Below are 21,195 nucleotides of genomic sequence, written 5' to 3'. Positions count from 1 at the left end.
TTTTACAATGGACGTTGGGGACTGAGAACCCTTGGATATGTTTGTTTAACTGAAAAGATGTGATATGTTCCTCCCCTCCCATCTGAGTTCTTTTTTAGTAGAAAACAAAACAGTCTTTTGAGGAGGTTTAAGTATCAACACATCTCAAACACTTAGTAATTACTTTGTGACATTCATTCATCAAATTAAAAATCTGGAACTTACCTATGATAGGGTTTTAATTCTGTTGCAATGTAGGACTGTCTTGCAAAAGAAACATGAGATGAATTAAAGTGAACAGTTTTCTTTCCTGTTTCAGCAGGCTCCCGAATGGAGATTGTGTAATTTTTTATTTCACCATTGACTTTTGCGGGAGCATCCCATGCCACCAAAATCTCCTTGGGGGCCCATGCCTGCAGTCTAGGAGGTAACATTCCAGATGGAGCAGATGGGTTGGTTCTAATTTTGGTTGATGGGCTGGTTGCGCTTCCTTGACTACTATCTGCAGTTACAGCATAGCTATATTCCACACCTGGTGTCAATGCAAAGTCAAGGTACCGAGTTTCCAGACCTGAATAAATAAGAACTCCATCTCTCTTCAGGTCATAATTTGTAATTTTACCATTAGGATTAACTGGGCTTTTCCAGGAGATTTCTATTGATTCTGACCCTGTGACCAGCAACTTTGGAGCCTCCATATTTAATGGAGCAGCTTCCATTGTCAAAACAGAGTGAGGTTTGCTAGATGTGCAGCCTCCGTTAGTACAGACAACCAGGCTGAAATCATACTGTGTGTAAGGCTGTAGGTTTGAAATCAATAAACTGAGTAAACTCTTTCCAACAAAATACTCTTCATTGTTTAATTTCAAGATATATTTAGTGATTTCTCCATTTTGAACCTGGGGTGGGGACCAAGATGCATTAATCTGAGTGGCACTGATGGCCTGCAGGGATGGGGGGTTCACTAATGCTGGAGCTGCCTCAAGAGTTCGTATTTTGGCTAGTTCACTGGTCGAACAGCCTCCCATTGTACAGGCAACTACAGCATAACTGTACTCTGAGTATGGCAGTAAGTCTTCCTCTGTATAGTTGAAAGTTTTAGCATCAAAGCTGAAAGGGTAGAGAATATCATTTCTTTGTAGCTTGTATGACTGGAGAACACCATTGGGCTCTTCTGGGGAGACCCATGAAATGAGCACTTTATTGGGTTTATGTGCCACATGGTATAATTTAGGTGCAGCAAGACCTTTAGGGGCAGCTTGACTGGTCTTTGCCACTGACCAAGAGCTGTCAGCATAACCTGCTGAATTCCAGACACGTATTTTATATTCATACCTTGTCCATGGCTGTAAACCTTTATCATTATATATAAATGTATTACTTCCAACGTTATATTCTGTGAAAACAATTTTCTCATCTACTGTTGTTGCTCTGTTCCCTGAAGCATTTTCTTTTGTGCATCTGTGAATAACTTCATAGTGAATTATTTTTCCATTTGGATTAATTGGCTCAGACCAACTCAGTTCAATGTTGGTAGCATTAACTGACTGGATTACAGGTGCCAGCTGAGACGCAGGAGGGGCTTCATCTGTTTGGATTGGCTGGGGTGAAGAGCGAGTGCAACCTGCCACAGTGCAAGCCTCAAGTGCTAGAGTATACAGAGTGAAAGGCTCAAGACGTCTAAAGAGGAATTGACGAGATAAACCACTATATTCCAGATTTTCATCATTGAAAATATTGTAGTTCTGCAAAACAAAAAGATAGGAAAAAAAAAGAAAACAAATCACTTGCAGAATTTGCAAATGAATTCTAGGAGAGATATTTAGTTATTCACAACCTTTAATCTTCATAACTAAATAAGGATTATTAACTTATGACTTAGAACCTAATTTCCTTACTTGTGTTTTATTAATAATATCTTAGATGCTTAAAACTAAAAGAATGTTTTACTCTACTTTTCATGATTAATGCTGATTTGTTGCTTTTTGCATTTAATTCATTATGGGCATTGAAAACAATCTAGGTCAGTAACACTTTTCATTCTATTTACTTTCTAGTCCGTTTCATTTCCTGGCTCTCCTGAACTGACAAAAATTTAAAAAATGACATTCGCTTGGTTACAAACCCTGTAGGTGAATATTTACATTGAAACAAAAACATTTTTTTAAACCCCCTCTCCACCCCCTCCCCCCTATAAGTTCACAGGCCCTAGGTTTTCTGAAACTTTATTTTAGCAAAATCTAATGTAAGGAATAAGGCTAAATCAACCTGGAAGTATCCTTTAAGTAGACACTGTTCCATTAAAGCAAAATATTAAATTCACTAGGCTTGAAAAATAACCTTAAAAATTCTCTCTTGCATTTTTGAAGGGCAGGATTACTCTGGTGTTCTAGATATTTATAGCTGTATAGTAACAAAAAACCTGAATTGTGTAGATCCAGCAAATAACAGGCACTCATATATTCCTTGTATCGTATTGTATTTGCACGGTATTTTGTGTAGTAGTTGTCTCCAAATATTCCTTATATGACTACTGAATTTGGTGGCATCTCTTTCAGCAAGAGTTTTCAAGCACAAGCTGCAGCATTTCCCTTTTCTTTTGAATAATATGGGTTCAAGTTGAAGATTACCTTAAGTACTCCATTCGGTGTGGAAGGCTCTGACCATTTCAGTAACAATGCTCTGCCATTCTCTTTCTTCTCCACAGTGAAGTTACTGAGGCCATTTGGTGAAGCTTCCAGTGTGCGCACAGAAGTCCAGGGGCTTGAAACTTGGCCAGCATTGTTCACAGCCACGACACAAATGTGGTATGCTGTAAATGGTTTCAGTCCAAACAAATGAGCCTGATGCCTTGTTCCCTATAACAAAAATACAACTTATTTTCCTGTTTAGTTACTAAGACAATCAGAGTTTTTGGTTTATGTCAGCATTACACTGGAGAACTGGTCCTGGCTGTGAAGTTGTCCTAATCTTTCCACAGAGCACCCCATCTGACTGCCAGCCTCCCTTTGGATGCAGTACTATAGCTGAACCTTGAATAAAAACCCTTCCACTTTGCAGGGAATTGATCTTCAAGGTGAACCTTTGGGGCTCAGTTCTCTGAGGTACTGAGCCCTTGGTTCTCATTTAGCAAAGCACTTAAGCATTTGCTTTACTTCAAAGAAATGAGTTGTCCCAAGTTAGGAAGCACATGCCTAAATGCTTCCCTGTGCCAGGACCAGACTGTAGTTCTTTGACAGATCAGCCCTTAGGGGTCTTTGTAACACATCTCAGTGGGACTGTGCTTCCCACACCTTATATCTTCTATACAGAAATCATGCTCCTTCCTATATATTCTAGAAAATTGAAGTGACATAATCTGGATTCACAGCAGAATTTGGTCTCCAGATATAAAATAAATCAACCATCCTCACGGTTAAATCACCACTAGACTTTTGAGTAAAATAGCTACCATAATCCATTATGACTGAATTGTTATCCAACATAGGCTTGCATCTTTCCTTAAAACTATTGATAGCATAGAGACGTACAAATACCAGTTTCAACACCACTTCAACAGAAAGACAGGGAGAAATAAACAGGAGGACCAGTAGAGTTTGGCATGAGGGGTTTTAGATCAACCTCATCAGGGGAACAGGATGGGTTCCATCGATCACATGTATATTTCATTACACTTTTATTTGTGCTTTTTCATTAAGGGGGTGGATGTCAGGAACAGGAATCAGGGAATTCAGTTTTCTTTATGTTGGAATAAATGGCTGAAGTCAATTTCCCTGTTTCAATAAGTCATATTAAGTTGCTAAATGCTAACACTTTGAATTGTTTAATATTTAAACATTTGTAAAGCTACCAGACTCTGCAACAAATTTTACAGAAGTATTAATTTCTTTTTTTAAATATTAAAAGTTAGATTATGAATATTTAAATAGTTATTTCCCCACAACGAGTTAGTCTTTTAGATAAATATAGCAAAGAATTTGAATGACCATTATGAATATTAAATCTGAAGATGCCACAAGTACAGATTATAAACATACTTTTCTGATAAATGATTCCTTTTTCTGTTAAACAGGGCAAACACTAGCAAGATTAATAATGCAAAAAAGTATAATTCTTTGTTAGGAATTCCTGATCATCTCTGCCAAAAAAGCATAAGCTCAAATGCAAATAGTAATCACCTCGAACAGATTATATATAAAAAAGTGTTGGCTGCTCTGGGACATTTAGAGATATCTTTTGTCATAAGAAACATGGAAAGCATGTGGGCTATAAAGCAAAAACATATGTATATTGTCAATAGCAGCACCTGTTCAATTACAGTTTATTTCAGTATGGAGAATTTAGTTTAGCCCCTAGATGGCAATACTATCAAACACTTTTTGTAACATGAGTACTTAATGATTAACAACCTGCGTTCAGTCATCCAACATACTCAAGGCAGCCATTAAAAAAATAACAAAACTGATTTCATTATAGATTCTTTTAATAAACATTTATGGCTTAGATCCTTGAAAGTGGAAGCATTCAAACTGCCACAGCCAAAAACCTATACAGCCGAATGCAAAATTATGAACTGCAGGTTAAAGTACAAAGCTCAAATTGAAGTTCATGCTTGGCATAAAAATCTGGCATCAGAAATTATGCTGGCACAAAACATGATTAAAATTAGCTTTACAATTGGCTGTGGTCTGTATTAATAGTTTTTACGAGGACAGTTATCTATTAGGCTTTAAAAATAGAACTTTTAAAAGCCTAAAATTTACATTCCATGGTTTGGGGGTGGGGAAGGGAGGGAGAAAGCACATGACTTTAAATTATTGCTTCTCAATTGTTACACAAAGGCTTGTGGAAAGTACAAATACAGAACGATAAGGATTGTAAAAAATCAATGGCCCTGTTTCTTGTAAACTATACAATCAAGGGGTGGGTTCCAGTGGACACAATCCTACAAGATAAAGATTTTTCTTTCATAAAAAGAAAGATTGCATCATTTTAAGAATACCCTATATTTTTCCTGCTAAACCCCATCATTTAATTATTTGTAGTCCTCACCAGTTTTGGAATTGAAACAAGGATGGAAGGATTTCCTTGTCTGCTGTTCCTCCTGTTCTCTGGAGACTGCTAAACTATTCCTTCCAGGGATGATTTTTATCTCTGGCTCCTACAAGCCCTTCTTGAAGAGCAAATAGTTTACACGTAATATTAAAAAAAAAAGTGATTGGGGGATGTTTTCCCAGAACACGCAGTAGGACTACCCCCTTCCCCCTCCACATATAACTGTCCTTGAATAACTTAGTTCAGAGGCTGACTCTCTAAAAAGTCACAGTGCATATGCCTTTACTTACTACCATTGCACATTTTCCTGTGTGATTTTTGGTTTATAATTATGTTAACATTCTACTGCGATGGACCTATTGCTTACAAAAAGCACCCCTCGGACCTTTGGGGACAGAAAAATGAACTATTTCTTAAAATCAAGAACAGCGGTTCCCATCATTCCTACCCTTTTCAACTCTGGCTCCACCTCATTTTTTTCAATCTGATCCACATGGACAAACCCCTTTGACCGTTCAGAACTCACTCAGCTTAAATGGGCTTCCATATTATTGTCAGGGTTCATATCTATGAGTCTGATTGCAGGATCAAGACTATTTCACAGAACACTTTCCCAATCACATGCGTTCCAACACCTCCTGGATAGCAACTACTTCTGTGTTGCCAACACGAAGGAGGAATTCATTTACGAGTAAAAACAAATAAATTAAATTGTTCATCAAAACAAGAAGTTGACACAAGAAACTGAGCATTCATGAAGTCTGATGATGACTGTAACTTTTCTCTGTTTTTCTATATTTGCCCTTATTGTCCATTATTCTCACTCAGCCTATCATTAATTTAGGCTCGATCCTGCAAGCACTTAAGTGTGTGATTAACTGCATGCACTTGAGCAGTTTTCCTTTTGGACAAACTCATGTCAGGAGAGTCACCTGTGTATATTTGCAAGTGCGAGTACTGAAAGCTCTTTAGGACAGAGACATTGTTATTCTTTGCACTGAAGCAATGAGAAAATATACTTAATGGTGACATGATTCTTCATCCAAACATGCCCTAACACAGAACTGAAAACCTGCTGTAAAGTGTAGCCAACCACATTCTGCTGTGCACCCAGAAGTCCAGAGCCTCATTTTCCAAAAGGGAGGGTGACCTTTGGTCTCTACAGCCACCTACCACATCCTGCCTCAGCTACGACAGCTACTCCAAGAGAATTCATCTTTCTATTTGTTCTGTGAAGCAACTGGCAATACTGAAAGTTGCAGCATAAACAGTTAACAATACTCTGTCCAGTGACTTTCACTGTTCCGACCATAAATTCTGATCAAAGAAAAGTTATTTAAAATAAAACATTATTTTAACACATTTTCAAAATATAAAACGGGAATGTGAGGCATGAATAATTTATCCTTGTAGATTCACTTCAGATTGCCTTTTTTGTTTGTTTATTTTTTAATTCATGAGCAATGAAGCCACTTAAAGTCTGGAAACAAATTAACATATTCTTTCATGCATCTGAAAGATAGTGGCATCCAGAATGCAATGCACCTGGCTTTCTTAACTAACCTCACAGGCTTGATCTTGGGGGTGGTCAAGATTACTCAGTCTTAAGAATTCTGCCAATTTTACACTGTCTACTTTGATTGCTTTTGACTACTTGAAATGCCCCTAAGATGGCAACAGGGTCAAGAGGGTTTTGTAGGTTGAAAATGATCAAAAATTAGCATTGATCTGCGGCTGTCAATAATATTGCATGTGTGTAGACTCCCTGCACAAATGTTTAAATTGCATAAAGCTACACAACCTAGTCATCTTTGAATCTATTGATCTGATGATCCAGCAATTTCCTATCTTGTCAACTTTTGGCTTTCTACTCTATTTTAAGATAGCCAAGCTTACCCCCTTGACAGTATGAATACTGTCATAGTATGGAAGGCCATAGTAGGCCATAGGTCATAGTATGGAAACATAATAGCTAATGAGAACCAATGTACAGGTAACATGGATACGAATAATTTATTTAAGGCTACTCATCAAAACAAAGTCATTGACTAGCTCTGTTAAGAATACTTCCACTTCCAATATACTGTGTTTACTCAATCCAAAATGCATCCTTTCCCCCTCATATAACATGAGGGAAAGAGCCCCTTATACTGGATTTGAGTACAAAGCGGAGGGGTGGTAGGCAACTGCTGCAGCTCTGAGTACAGCCTGAAACCCAGGTCAGGCCAGAGTCAGAGCTGCAGCAGCCATGTGACCTGTCCCCTTTTCTGCCTGCCCCCAGCAGCCTCCACCCCCATCCTGTTACTGTCAAGCACAGCTCTGGCTCCATACCCTCACAGGGCGTGGAGCACATGGCAGCTCTGGCTTGGACACACAGCAATGAGCAGCAGCTGTGACCCTGAGATAGTGGAACTGCTACCTCCGCCACCACTGTTGCATGGTTAGGGGGACAAGTCATGGGGGTGCTTACCACCTGCTGCCTGCTCTCTTACTGTATACTCCCCGCTGCTGCTTTCCCTGATGTAGGGGGGATGAAGGGGATGAATTTAAGACAACCCTCCAATAATTAGATTCTATACATGGAAAATTATAACAAATGTAAACATTTTCCATATATGAAATCTAATTATTGAGGAGCTGTCTTAAATATGAAGTCATCTTGGATTCAGGTAAATAGGGTACTACAGTAAAAGCTCTGTTATCTGGCATCCCCTGGGAATGGGGGATGCCGGTTAATCAAATACTCCAGTTAATCAAATGTGCACCATCTGGTGCACTCCCTGGCATCAGTGCGCCAGGGGACAGGGAGGGGGGTCCTGTGCAGGCTGCTTTGCCCTGGGCCGTGGGCTGAAAAAGTGGCGAAGAAAAACTCAACTCACAGTAGTGAAATGGGAAGTCCCCTGGAAGGGGTACTTCTGGTTTCACTTTTGCCGCGTCGCTCGGATGACGGTTAATAGAGTTTTCCAGCTAATAAAGTGCCGGTTAACACAGCTTTTACTGTGTAAGTAAACTTCTTCTCATGTTCCTCAGATTTCCCCTCATCCCTCAGGATTTTTTTCTATACTATTATTAATGTCAGATCATTTCTAAGCACGATCCCCTAAATCTCCTCAGTGGCACCACAGCACCCCTATTTCTTTTATGAGTAAAATATTTGCTCACCCAAGTGGCATCAGATACCCCTCACACCTACTAACCCAGATCCACATGGAGCACCACAGGGTCAGGAATTCATGTTTTCAACTTTGTTCTAGAGATCAGTAAGGGATCATGTTGATGATCCCTTTTCTACCTAGCTTTCCACTCTGTGGAACCTCCTTTTCATCTGGCAGTTTGGGAACATGAGCTTGTGCAAAAACTTCAATTTGAGATACACTATCATGCAGCTGGAAAGGAAGATAAGGACCCCTGGAGGCAGTGGAAGGGACAGGCTGTCTGCAAGGATCTCCAGGCATGAAGTTCTTGCTCATTTTGTGTGGGGCATCTTTTCCAGTACCAAAAATCTCCACAAAAGGAACCTCCGAAGAAAAAAAAAAGGTTTTGTGTGTCCCCTTTGACAGGTTTCAATATAAAAGTGGCAATCTGGTGATTACTTATGTTGGCTCAGAACGCCTGAGGGCTTGGAGGTAGGTTCACTTATATGGCTGGGAATGTGGCTTAGAGGCCAGGTCCTGCTTTACTTAAGCTGTACTCCACCTGCTTTGCAGTAAAGATGGTAGCAAAATCACTTGAGTGTTGATAGTCCTCCAACACCATTCCCACAATCTCCTACTACTTCCCAACCAGGGCAAACAAGTTCCCCCACAAATGACACCATTGTTTGGAAAGAGTCCAAAAATGTCTTAGCACAAATGGGATATAGTCCCAAATACATATGGAAAGTACAGAATGAGTAAAGGCACAGTAGTAGAAACACATTAATCCAGATTAGGCTCCTCTAGAAGCCAATTACCAGGATTAACTGTGCAGTAAAGACATGCCATAAGGAACTGAAAATGACAAGTCTCACTGAAAGTCAATGGGGCTCTGTTTTCAGTGCATTTTTAAAAAATCTCACCTATGGTGTATATTAGGCTGATCTCATCACCTTCTCTTCAACTCATTCCCTAACTTCTTCTCAACTTTTCTAATCCAAACTCTTTTTTTGAAGGCACTAGATGCTTCGTCTCTGCCATTTTACTCCTGCCTACCTTTCCTTTTACTTTTTTATTTTTCAGCTCTTTAATCCCAATCTTTCCTCTAATGATTGAATTCTTTGTCTCTTTCTCTTGTACTAAATTTCAATATTATAGGCCACAAGTCTGTCCATTTGAATTCTTCATGTTCCTTTCCCTGCTTCTTTAAGTTATTCTTTCCTGAAGCCATCCAGTTCTGATCCACATGCATTTTTATATTGAGCTCTTATGCTGTAAATTTTAGTAAGAGTATAAAATATTGAGAGGTTCCATTCCTTCCTACGATTTCTCAGGACCTTGCCTTGTGGGCAATGTTGGTATTTCCAAATTGTTTTTCATGTACATTTTGGACAAAACCAAATATTTAAAATTTTCTCAGGAGAGTGATTTTTTTTCAATTGACTCTGGAAATATATATTTTTTTATTTTGTTTCAGAATTATGAAATTTCATTATGGGATTTTGAAGTCGCTTCAGATTTTACTTAACTTCGCTATTACCTTTTAATTTTATAATATTTTGTTTTATGACTTAGTGATAGTAGTAGCATAATATATGTGTTGCAACTATTGGCTTGGAACAAGGTAATGTAAGAATAATAAAAATATAAAAACGAAATAGCATACAGTTTGAAATTGAACATCAACACTTTGAAATATTGTCAGAAAAGAGTTTTCTGGAATGAAGAATAATCATTTTGATATATTTTCCCCAAACAGATGCTTGGGGAAATAGACCATTCAAAACTGACCATTTTTTCTAAATACTTCAGGTTTAGTTTTATTTAATAAAACTTTCTAAAAAGTTCTGGTCAGCTTTATTTTTGCCAGTTCTGCAGGAAGCCCAAAACAATAGGTCTGAAAAATGTAAAAAGCATACTACATTTATTCTGTAACCTGAAGGTGATTATTTAAAATGTAATTATTTAAACTACAGATCAATTTAATAGAAATAACCAGTTTATATATATATATATATATATATATATATTATCCTACAGATTCAAACTGCCTCACACACCATTTAGGGTGCTAAAAGTCCTAGCTGCCCCTTTTCAAGCTCTAACACTTTCATCTTCTCCTGACAACTCCTACAATTGAGTTATGTTGTCAATACAAAAATCAATGGTATACAAGAACCTGGAAATGTGGGGGCTATGTCTAGTAAAAAGAAACAAAATAAAATAAATAATAAGACAAAGCCCAAGTTACTGACTATGCTATTTATTTTAAGATTTTAGTGAATATTTTAAATTTAAATAAAACCTTCAGTGAATCTCCAGTTTGCTTCATTGCAAACAGTGCTTCCAGGGGAAACTGTTGCAAAATTTGGGTCCAATTTATGGTTGAGTCTACTTTAGGCTAATGTGGCCTTTGTCAGTTTAAGACTCTCTGTTCACTTGCTTACTGTCATCAAACCAAACTGTTTGGCTTGATTTTCTATGCTGGATACCTCTCTCAAGCAGAAATTCTAGTTTCAGCCCCAAAAATTCACCAACTTCTTAATATGAAGTTAACAAAACTGCATTGCTCTTCAATATTAAAAACAAGGCAAAACAAAACTGGCAGTTATGTCAGGAATGTGTCTTTTGGTGTTTCTTTACACACGCATCCAAAATTAGCCAAGTTTTAAGCCTTTATATTGGACTTAGTAGCAACATCTTCAACTTAAGCACTTAAAATCTGCAGAATCCAAAAACACTGAGTGTGCCACAACTCCAAAGTATGCTTATCCACTCTTATCTATTCTGACCCAGTTCTCTTTTCCACCTCTAAGAAAGTATATGTGAAACCCACTGTGTCCTCCTCTAGTGCTGGTCCACAGAGAAAATCTACCACTTACTCCAGGTGGTACAGGTTTGATCTATCAATTCTCATCCTGTGCATGGACATGTGGGTATCTATATGATACCACACAATGGAACTTCTGCTTTTCAGTTTGATTTTTGTAAATACAGAAATTTACATACAACCCCTCCGTTCCTCCTACTCCACCCCATGGTAGAAGAACATTAAGGCCATGTCCAGACATGCATGGCTGTGTGGGATGTGGTGCTGCAGATCCATTTGCAGTGCCACACACCGCACGTTCAGGTGTTCACTATGCTACTACCTTGCAGCGTGAGGGGTGTTTTTGACTCCAGGGGATCCCTTGGGACCAAAAAACTTGCGCAGAAAAAAAGTGGGGTGGTACACATGATGGCAGTGCATGCTGCCCAAAACCAGAGCCTGGCCAGCTGGAGCCATGCTCCAGCTGCCAGCAGGATCCCAGCCGCAGGAACACTGGCTGCAGCTTCCCTGGCCCTCAAAACCCCATGGGGCCAGCACAGTTGCTGGCCCCAGCCTCTGTTACCCCACTCAGAGTACCTGCTACGTGCCAGAGTGCATGTGGCACAGGTGTTCCCCAGGGACAAGTAGCAGTAACACAAGTTGTGCTGTAGCTTCTTGTCCCCAGGGAAACAAACATCTATGCTCATGTGGATGTGGCCTAAGGGTGCATCCTCACAAGCAGGAGCATGAATTTCCTTGAAGACAAATAGCAGTGGCACATAGCTGTACTGCTGCTAGCTGTCCCTGGGCACTCATCTGCATGCATGCTCTAGCATGTAGCAAATTGCCCTGGGTGGGGTAAAGGAGGCTGGGGCCAGCACCTAGGCTGGCCCCAGTAACCTGGCCTGGGGTCTTGGGGGCCTTCTTGGCTGCAGCAATGATGATCTGGGCATACAGAACCTGGCTGGCAGCCAGAATGTGGCTCTAGCCAGGAAAGCTCTGGTTTTGGGCAGCGCATGCTACAGCCATGTGCGCTGCCCCTTTTCTTTTTGGTGTGTGTTTTTTTAACACCAGGATCTCCTGATGGAAAATAAACCTTGTCACACTGCAAATTAGCAGTGTGGTGAACGTGTGCACATGTGGTATGTGCACATTGTGGCACTGCAGATGGGTTTGCAGTGCTGCAAACCACCTGTGCATGCTTGTGGGGACACGCCCTAAGGTTGCAAAGTAAAGCTCTCAAAAGTGAAGGCAACATAGGCATTTTTCTAATTTCTCCCCTTTGTCTATATGAATTAAAACATAATCTTCAATCACATGATCACATACTACTTTTTTCTATGGGACAATTGTTTCCTTCCTTGCACAGGATGGACCTGCCAACTTTAATTTTGACATTTCCTCCCTTTAAGTCCTTGACATTGCAGCTTCAATGCAATGTTTTTTAGCATAGTTATTTTCTGTGTGTTATGCTGTCTGGAGTTTGCCAGGTCTCAGAGGAAGGGATCTTAGGTCTGAATCTAATGGCAATTTTGCCCATGACCTCAATAAGAGCAGTTTCTTTGTCCTCTGAGATGTCCACATTTTTGTCCTTTCTTAAGGGCTTGATCCTGCATTCATGTTAACAGCCTGTTGGCTCACAATAGATGCCAGATTAGTTTATGACTCAGCACACTGCAACTTCATTACATTTGTGAACAACCCTAAAGTTAGCCTTTGACTTCTCAGGAAAGCAAGTTCTGAAGAATCAAGCCTCTCTTAACCTGCCACCTATATGTACAACGCTCTGAAAACAGAAGAAATGAATAATAATGGAATAAATGGTTTATTAGTAAAGACTAAACTTTCTTTCTTTTGACCAGATCATGTGAGGAACAGTAAGTTATATACAACTGAGACTGAGCATTGTCTGCAGAAGTTACTTGTTGGCACAGAAGATCATTTTCTTTCTTGGCACATCTTGACATCTGGGGACTTGCTGCAGTCTCAACAAGAGTCTGAATTCCCAGCTTTAACTTGAAAACAAAGCATCCTGAAGAAGGCAGTGGATACATTACACAGGAGAATGAAAGTGAGCACATTTAGCACACTGCATTCAGTCTCTGTGTTGGCTTCTGGGTAGCAGCAGACTTCTAAATGATCAACAACTTTGTTGCTCTTTTGCTGGCAAAACATTACAGAAACCTCTTCGGTAAAATCAGCACTTCAGTAGTTCACTCCAATGCTGCTGTAGCAAGACTTTATTTTCCAATCCATAAAGGAACACATTTCATAATAATCTACTGCTGTGTATTAGCTTCTCCAAAAATATTTTTTTTCCTCCATTTGTCTAATACCATAGTAAGAAAGAGAGATCCTTATAAAGTATCAAAGTAAAGCAAAACCAAAAATAAAGTGATCTTCAGTTATAGGTGCTCTCAGCCAGATGTCAACATGCTAATTTTAATATTTTACATTTCACAATCCTCTTAAGATGTACTGCAGTAAGAGTTGTTTTCTCTTCTCCCAACCTACATTTCTTCCACTCTCACCACCCAACAGAGTAATCTATTGGAAACAGCATAACAATTGGCAGAGAGGCTTGGGCTGAGACCAAAGCTGGGTGAGGAACAGACTAGGGAGCTTGTTTCCCACTCAGAAACATGAGCATGGAGCTGGGCAGGGAACAGGATCCCCAACCTGTTCCCAATCCAGCTCCATGCTTATGGAGCTGAGAAGGGAACAGGTTCTCTAGACCTGGCCTCATGATCACAGAGTGGGGGCTGGGAACTGTCCCAGTCAGGAGCAGATCCCAGCCCTATGCCCCAATCAGGTGACTGAGGCACAGAGCACCAGGGCTGGGGTAGGTCCCAGCCACCTGCCCTAATCCACTGGTGGGGCAGCTAGCAGTAAGCTAGCTGCTAGCTGACCCAATGGTGGACAGAGTAGGAGGCTGGAATCTGCCCCTCCCCTGCAGCTCTTTCCAAGTCCTCTGCCCCCCACTAGCCAAGCCCCACAAGTGCGGAGCTGGTAGATAATGATCTCCCAGCTCCCTACTCCCCAATCATGATGGTAAAGTGGGGGCTGGGAGATAAGGATCTCCCAGTCCCCTCTTCCCTATAGCAATCTCGGAGTGGGTGGCTTGGAGCTTCCTGCTGCTGGGGCAGGGAGACATAGTTCCTGCCTGGGCTCTGGTGGCAGAGCCCACCCTGGCACCAGGCAGCTCCTTGGCATAGGAAACAATCTCCTGCCCCCTGGTGGCCAGCTGACCAGGAGCAGATTTGCTCCCAGTCAGGCATCTATACGAGTACTACTGTACCATCACGAATCATGAGTAAATTTGCTACTTGCATTTACAGGTAGCAAATATACTCACGATTAGTGAGGTTTACTATGCAGTAAGCATCTGCACAAGGTACCGGGTAATGTGGGGCCTCTGCAAGACACGCTAGGAAATCTGGTTGTCACACCAGATGACAAGGCTAACCTATTTAACGATTTTTTTGCCTCCATTTTCCTGAGCAGGGACCAGATCAGCCCGTCTGCCGGGACCCCCTCAGGCCCCGGGGTAGGCGCACCCAGGCCTAGGGTCAGTAAGGATCTAGTCAGGGAACTTCTGGAGGGACTGGATGTATTTAAATCAGCTGGTCCTGATGATCTCCACCCCAGAGTGCTGAGGGAATTAGCAGGAGTCATTGCGGGACACCTGGCATGGCTTTACGAGCACTCGTAGTGCTCTGGTGTGGTGCCAGAGGACTGGCAAAGGGCCAATGTGGCTCCCATTTTCAAAAAAGGGAGGAAGGAGGACCCAGGAAACTATAGGCCATTAGTCTTACCTCAATCCTGGGTAAGCTTTTTGAGAGAATTATCCTGGCACATGTCCATGAGGGGCCAGCAGGGGAGGTTATGCTTAGGGGCACCCAACACAGGTTCATTAGAGGCAGGTCCTGTCAGACCAATCTGGTGGCCTTCTATGACCAGGTCACAAAATCCTTAGACGCAGGGGTAGCAGTGGACGTAGTCTTTCTGGACTTCAGGAAGGCCTTTGACATGGTCTCTCACCCCATTCTCATTAAAAAACTAGGAAACTGTGGTGTCGACACCTACACAGTCAAATGGGTTGCTAACTGGCTGGAGGGCCACACCCAAAGAGTGGTGGTGGATGGGTCATTTTAGACCTGAAGGGATATGGGCAGTGGGGTCCCCCAGGGCTTAGTCCTTGAACCCGCGCTGTTCAACATCTTCATCAGTGATTTGGACAAGGGGGTAAAAAGCACCCTATTAAAATTTGCTGACTACACTAAGATGTGGGGGGATGTGGGCATGCTAGAAGGGAGGAATAGGCTGCAATTAGACTTAGACAGGTTATAGGGGTGGGCAGATGAGAACAGGATGGGTTTCAACACTGACAAGTGCAAGGTACTGCACCTGGGGAGGAAGAACCAGCAGCATACCTACAGGCTGGGGAACTCCCTTCTTGTCAGTGCAGAGGCAGAAAAGGATCTTGGAGTCATTATTGATGCCAAAATGAACATGGGCCAACAGTGTGGGGACACAGTCAGGAAGGACAACTGCACCTTGTCATGCATCCACAGATGCATCTCAAGCAGGTCCAAGGAGGTGATCCTCCCCCTCTATGTGGCACTGGTCAGGCCACAGTTGGAGTACTGTGTCCAGTTCTGGGCGCCGCACTTCAGGAGGGATGTGGACAGCATTGAGAGGGCTCAGAAGAGGACCACCCACATGATCAGGGGCAGCAGGGCAGGCCCTACAAGGACAGGCTAAGGGACTTGAACCTGTTCCGTCTCCACAAGAGAAGGCTGAGGGGGGATCTAGTGGCCTGTTACAAACTAGTCAGGGGGGACCAGCAGGCATTGGGGGAGTCCCTGTTCCCCCGAGCACTACCAGGAGTGACTAGAAATAATGGTCACAAGTTGGCAGAGGGTAGATTCAGCCTAGACATCAGGAGGTGCTACATCACAGTCAAGGTGGCTAGGACCTGGAACCAACTTCCAAGCGAAATTGTGCTGGCTCCTTCCCTGGGGGTCTTTAAGAGGAGGTTAGATGAACACCTTGCTGGGGTCATATGACCCCAGTACTTTTTCCTGCCATGGCAGGTGGTCGGACTTGATGATCTGCTCAGGTCCCTTCCGACCCTACCAACTATGAAACTATGAAAATGTGTAGACACACGTGCTTGCTGTGTAGTAAACTATACTACTTCACAGTAAAGCACCTCGTGTACATGTGCCTAATGGGCAAATGCTCCACAGTGGGTTTACTTTAAAGTAACTTATTCTAGAGTAAGCCCACCCCGTGCAGGGAAGTGGAGAAGATTTGCTGCTCATGGCAGCAGTCTGCTCCCTCCCCTGCCGGCCCTGTACTGGCCCCTTGCAGCAGCCAGGGGGAACTCTAGGCTCCCCCTGGGTTCTAGCCCAGGGGCTGACAGAGAGCAGCTGTCTCCTGGCAGGGGCTGGGGGACTGCTCCCTGTTCCCGGGAGCTGCCTGCTGCCAGGGCAGGCTCCACTGCCAGAGTCCAGGAGGGGACAGTCCTGCCGTGGCAGCAAGTAGCTCCCAGGCCCTGCTCTGTAATTCTTATCTCCCAAGTTTTCTCCCAACAGGAGCAGCCTGGAGGGCTGCTCCAACCCTGCTCTGGTTCCCTGCAGCAGCCAAGGGGAGCTGTATGTGTAGATGGTGATGCTTTACTATGCAATAAGGTGTCTCATGTAGACACAACCATTGTTAACAATTCTTTTTGGGCGTTAGGGGTTACAGGAACATTTGTTGTGGTGCAAGCCTGTAATTTTCATTTGAAATATTGGCTGATGTCCAAGATCAGGTTAGAGCAGGAGTGGGCAATTATTTTGGGAGGTGAGCCATTTACTGAGTTTTGGCAAGCTGTTGAGGGCTGCATGGTTAGCCCCACCCCTTGACAGGCGCCCCACCCCCTGGTCACCATCTTGGGGCCAGAAGCCTCTGACCTCTGACCTTTGCCACTGGAAGTCCCTTCTCTTGTCCCTGGAAATACTCCTTTGGGGAAGAGGGTTTGCCATCTTAGGTGGGGAAAAAAAAACAAATTACATGCTACAAATCAAACACCCATAATAATATATTTTAATTTAATTAAAATATATATTGTTGTCTTGATTTGTGGTCGTTTGTGGTGTATATGCAGAAGTGATGACATATGGGGGTTTGTGGGGTTGTGTGGATGTGGCTATGGATGTGGGTACGGAAGCCATGTAGTGCAGAGTGGGTGGGCAGAAAAGTGGGGAAAGCAACAGAGGGGAGTGGAAGTGAATGGGAGTGCAGGGCCTGCATCAGTGTCGCAGGGCCAGCACCGGCAGGGACCAGAGCAGAGCAGTAGGAGCACAGGGTGTGAGCTGGCAGAGGTCTCTGGAGCTGGGCTGGGCTACACCAGCAGGGAGAGGGGGGAGCTAGCCCAGCTTCATAGAGCCCCTGCCAGTCAGGACCCTACGCTCCTGCTGCCCTGCTCTGGGCCCTGCCAGCACTGGCTCCAGGACACCACCACAAGCCCTGCAATCCCACCTGGCAGCCGGTGGCTCCCGTGTGCCCGCTCATTCCCAGTGCTCCCACCCCAGCCCTGTAGTACAGGCAGGGAGCAGTGTGAAGCCCCAACCTTGCGCTCACTGGCAGGGAATGAGCTAGTGCTCAGTGCAGGGGAAAAGTTGCCCCTGCTCCCCATGACTAGTACCCCATGCTGCAGCCACTTGGAGCCTGCGGGGGCTGTCCTGCCTCTCTGCTGCATCACTACCAGCTCGTGGGGCAGTGATGGCAATGGAGAGTAGGCACAGGCATACCTGCCTGGGCTCAGAGCAGCTGCAGCACGAGGCGCTGGCCACAGGTGGGAGGGGGGGGGGGCGCCTTTCCCCTACGCTGAGCACCAGCTCATAACTCGCTGTCACTGCTAGCCTGGGCCCTGCACTGGCTCCAGCCTCACCTGTCAGGGCTGAGCCATGGTAGCAGCAACTCGGCAGAAGCTGATGCTCAGCGTGGAGGAAAGGTGCACCCCCACTCACTGCCACCATGCAGTGTTTGCTGCAGCTGCCCACCCGGAGCCCACACTGCACTAGGCTGTGGTGTGGCTGCTTCACCGCCACCTCTCTGCTGCCCAGCAGCTGCTCCACACGGCCACTGCTGCTGCTGTGGAACAAGCTGGTGCTCAGCACAGCGGAAAAGGAGCCCCCGTCCCCATGGCTGGTGCCCAGTGCTGCAGCATCTTGGAGGCCACGTGGGGTTGCCTGTGCCTGCTCTCCATATGGCAGAGAGGCAGGACAGCCCCTCATGGGCTGCAAGCAGTTGCAGCAGGAAGTGCCAGCCACGAGGGGTGGGAGCGCTTTTCCCCTGCACTGAGCACCAACTCATTTCCCATGGGTGAGCATGGGGTTGGAGCTGTGTGCTGATGCCCACCTGTACTGCAGGGCTGGGGCGGGGGCATTGGGAGTGTGCAGGTGCACGGGAGCCAACGGCAACTGGGCAGGAGCATGGGGCCCGCACTAGTGGGGCCCAGATTAGGGTGGCAGCAGCCCAGGGTCTCGGCTGGTAGGGGCTCTATGGAGCCAGGCCAGCTCCCCACTCTCCCTGCAGCTGCAGCTCAGCCCAGCTCCACAGACCCCTGCCAGCCCACACCTCCTGCTCCTACTTCCACACTCTGGGCCCTGCTGGCGCTGGCCCCAGGACATTAGAACAGGTCCTGTGCTCCCACTTGCTTCCACTCCCTCCCATCACCACTTTCCCACATGCCTGCCAGCTCCCAGCTGCATGGCCAGACCGTGAGGCTCAGCAGGAGCTGGCCCAGCCCCAGGACTGGGGTGATCCCCATGATCCTCCCCTACCTCCTCCCCCCCACTTTCTTACCTGAATTTCCCATGCTGGTGCAGCCATGAACAGCCCCACAGTGCCAGGCCAGAAGCCCCTGCTAGACAGGGGCTTCTGGCTGGGAGGGGCAGGGCCTGGTGGGCCCTGCTGTTGCAGGAGCCTGCCAGGGCTTCCCCTGGGTCCTACTGCCCCTGTCTCCTGTCATCTTTGACAGGAGCCAGGGGCAGAGAAATATTAATTTTCTAAAATTTTTAGGGGCCCCACAGGCTGAATAGAATGGCCTGGCAGGCTGGATCTCACCCATGGGTTGCATTTTGCCCACCCCTGGGTTAGAGTCTCATCAGAATGTAAATTCTTTCTCAGCCAGATCACTGTGCTGATCTGTCCTTTTTCTTACATGGGCTACAAACTACTATTTCAAAGAAAGCACAATCCACAAAAGGGGAGTGGGGAATCGGGGGTGGGGGGGAGGGCTAAATAGAAGCACCCAATTTTACTTCTCTGTACCATTCTTCATTATGTGTTTACCTCCCTCAGATACCATCATAATCATTTCCCCCTAAACTATACACATTTTGATTTTGTGAACTCATAAGTTTCCAATTTTTTTACTATTTATGCCAAAATGTTCCATGATTGATAACTCCAGAAGGAGAATTCTTTTGTAAAGTTGACATAAAGGCAGTTTGGCTATTTTTCTATAGGGGAGAGGATGGGGGAAACATCCTCACATTTTTTTTCATTACAAAAACAACAAACTTACAACTTTTTTCCTCCTACAAGCTCAGCAGCTATAACAAGAGAAAAAAATGGGCATGAAGATAACCTGTATCCAAAAGGTATTTGTCCAAGGCCAAATGGATCTTAACATAAATTGCATTTGAACTCTCACATCAGTTTCCTTGTCAATGCCACTGAATGTTGGTTGTGCTCCATAAAAATAAGACTGTGTGGTTATATAGGATGTTTTATCCAACAATCTCAAAGCATGTTACAAACATTAATTAAGCTCCACAACACCCCTGTGAGGTACTGCTTACAGCTATAGAAATGTGTTGTTTTTATTGCTTCAATTTTACATTGGTATAATAGACATGTCATATTATTGTTAAACACAAGCTTATTTTATTCTCTTTTCTCTGTTATTCTGAGTCCTTGTCACTTTCACCCAACACATATGAAAAGAACAGCTCTAACTGCTGCTAAGTAGAGGAAGATAACACAGCCTCAAGGCAATTCACAACTTTAAATCCCTGCTTTCCACTAGCACAGTGGAAAATAGAAGCAACATTTTAAGGCAGAAGAAAAGGTTTTTACTTCCTACTGTTTTATTATTCCTTTCTGTGCCTGGAAATGAATGGTCCTAACTCTTCATGAGTACCTGTTATGAGTACTGTCACTTTTGTGCTATGCTGAAAGATAATGATGAATGATTTACTTAGAGATAAAGGCCAAAGTTTGGTTTTGCATGTAAGAGAATGGAACAATGTGTGTGGAATTCTAAAAGCATGAATTGGCCCTTAAAATTAACTGGACATTTTCAAAATTGGTAGGCCAAAAAGTACACTGCTAATTGCATAGTGAACCACTTTTCTTTAAGTTTGTAAATATGTAATTTTTCCCTTAACTAATCATACTTTTTACAGAAAAAATTGACAGCTGGCTCCAGAAACTGATAATGGAGTGCAGAGCCTTTGACCTCTGGGTCTCCAATGCAAATCCAGGCAGGTTGAAAGTGAATGTAAGTCACTGCCTTCTGACAGCCGTTAACAATTAACAGGATGGAAAATGAATTTATGGTCCTAGTCCACTTATATATGTCTGTACCCTAAACAAAGAAAAAGCATTCTTTCAATTCATTCCATTTGGCATGCATTCTTGAGCAAAGTACCAGGGGCTCAAGGGGTATGGAGGCTGGGCTGCCTTTTCACTCACCCAGTGACTAGAGCTGAACAAAACATTTGCATCAAAATTTGAATGCATCTCAAGTTAAGTATATCAAATTTAGCTTGTTTTCTGTACCCTGGCAATGCAAATTTATTCAATGGAGACATTCACAGAAACTTTTCAGGTAGCTTCCCTCAGCTACTACCTCTATATTTAACCAAGCAGGCTCTTATAATCACTAGCAATACAGTGCTTTTCTCCACCCTACCATTGGTTCTGCAAGACACCTTATCAGGTTTATTGCATCTACTGACCCTATAGGCCTCCTGGGGTCCCAGGGAATAGCCTCAACATCACTATCCACATGACAGCAAGTCATCATCTTCAGCAGTCCCTCAATGCAAGGGTGACAGTTCTTCTAGTAAATAGGGAAGTCATCAGCGAGTCTGTAGATGACTGAGTAGGCCAATCCAAGGTCCACAAGTTTGACTGCAGACGTACCAAATAATTCTG

At 43.7% G+C, this 21,195-nt stretch overlaps 1 protein-coding gene across 1 annotated transcript in view; it reads right to left on the bottom strand.

Moving 5' to 3' along the window:
- USH2A (usherin) overlaps positions 1 to 21,195 on the bottom strand; it is a 642,051-nt gene that overhangs the window by 48,954 nt on the left and 571,902 nt on the right. The window contains exons 61-62 of the mRNA XM_059717779.1: positions 2,610 to 2,837; positions 205 to 1,724 (exon numbers count right to left, since the gene is read on the bottom strand). Of these exons, the coding sequence (XP_059573762.1) occupies positions 205 to 1,724; positions 2,610 to 2,837 (1,748 nt within the window). The remainder of the gene's footprint in view (positions 1 to 204; positions 1,725 to 2,609; positions 2,838 to 21,195) is intronic.

The sequence above is a fragment of the Alligator mississippiensis genome, chromosome 1 (assembly GCF_030867095.1).
Source record: "Alligator mississippiensis isolate rAllMis1 chromosome 1, rAllMis1, whole genome shotgun sequence".
Taxonomy (NCBI): Eukaryota; Metazoa; Chordata; order Crocodylia; family Alligatoridae; genus Alligator; species Alligator mississippiensis.
The sequence above is the reverse complement of the archived record's forward strand: the minus strand, read 5'-3'. Positions and strand labels throughout refer to the sequence as shown.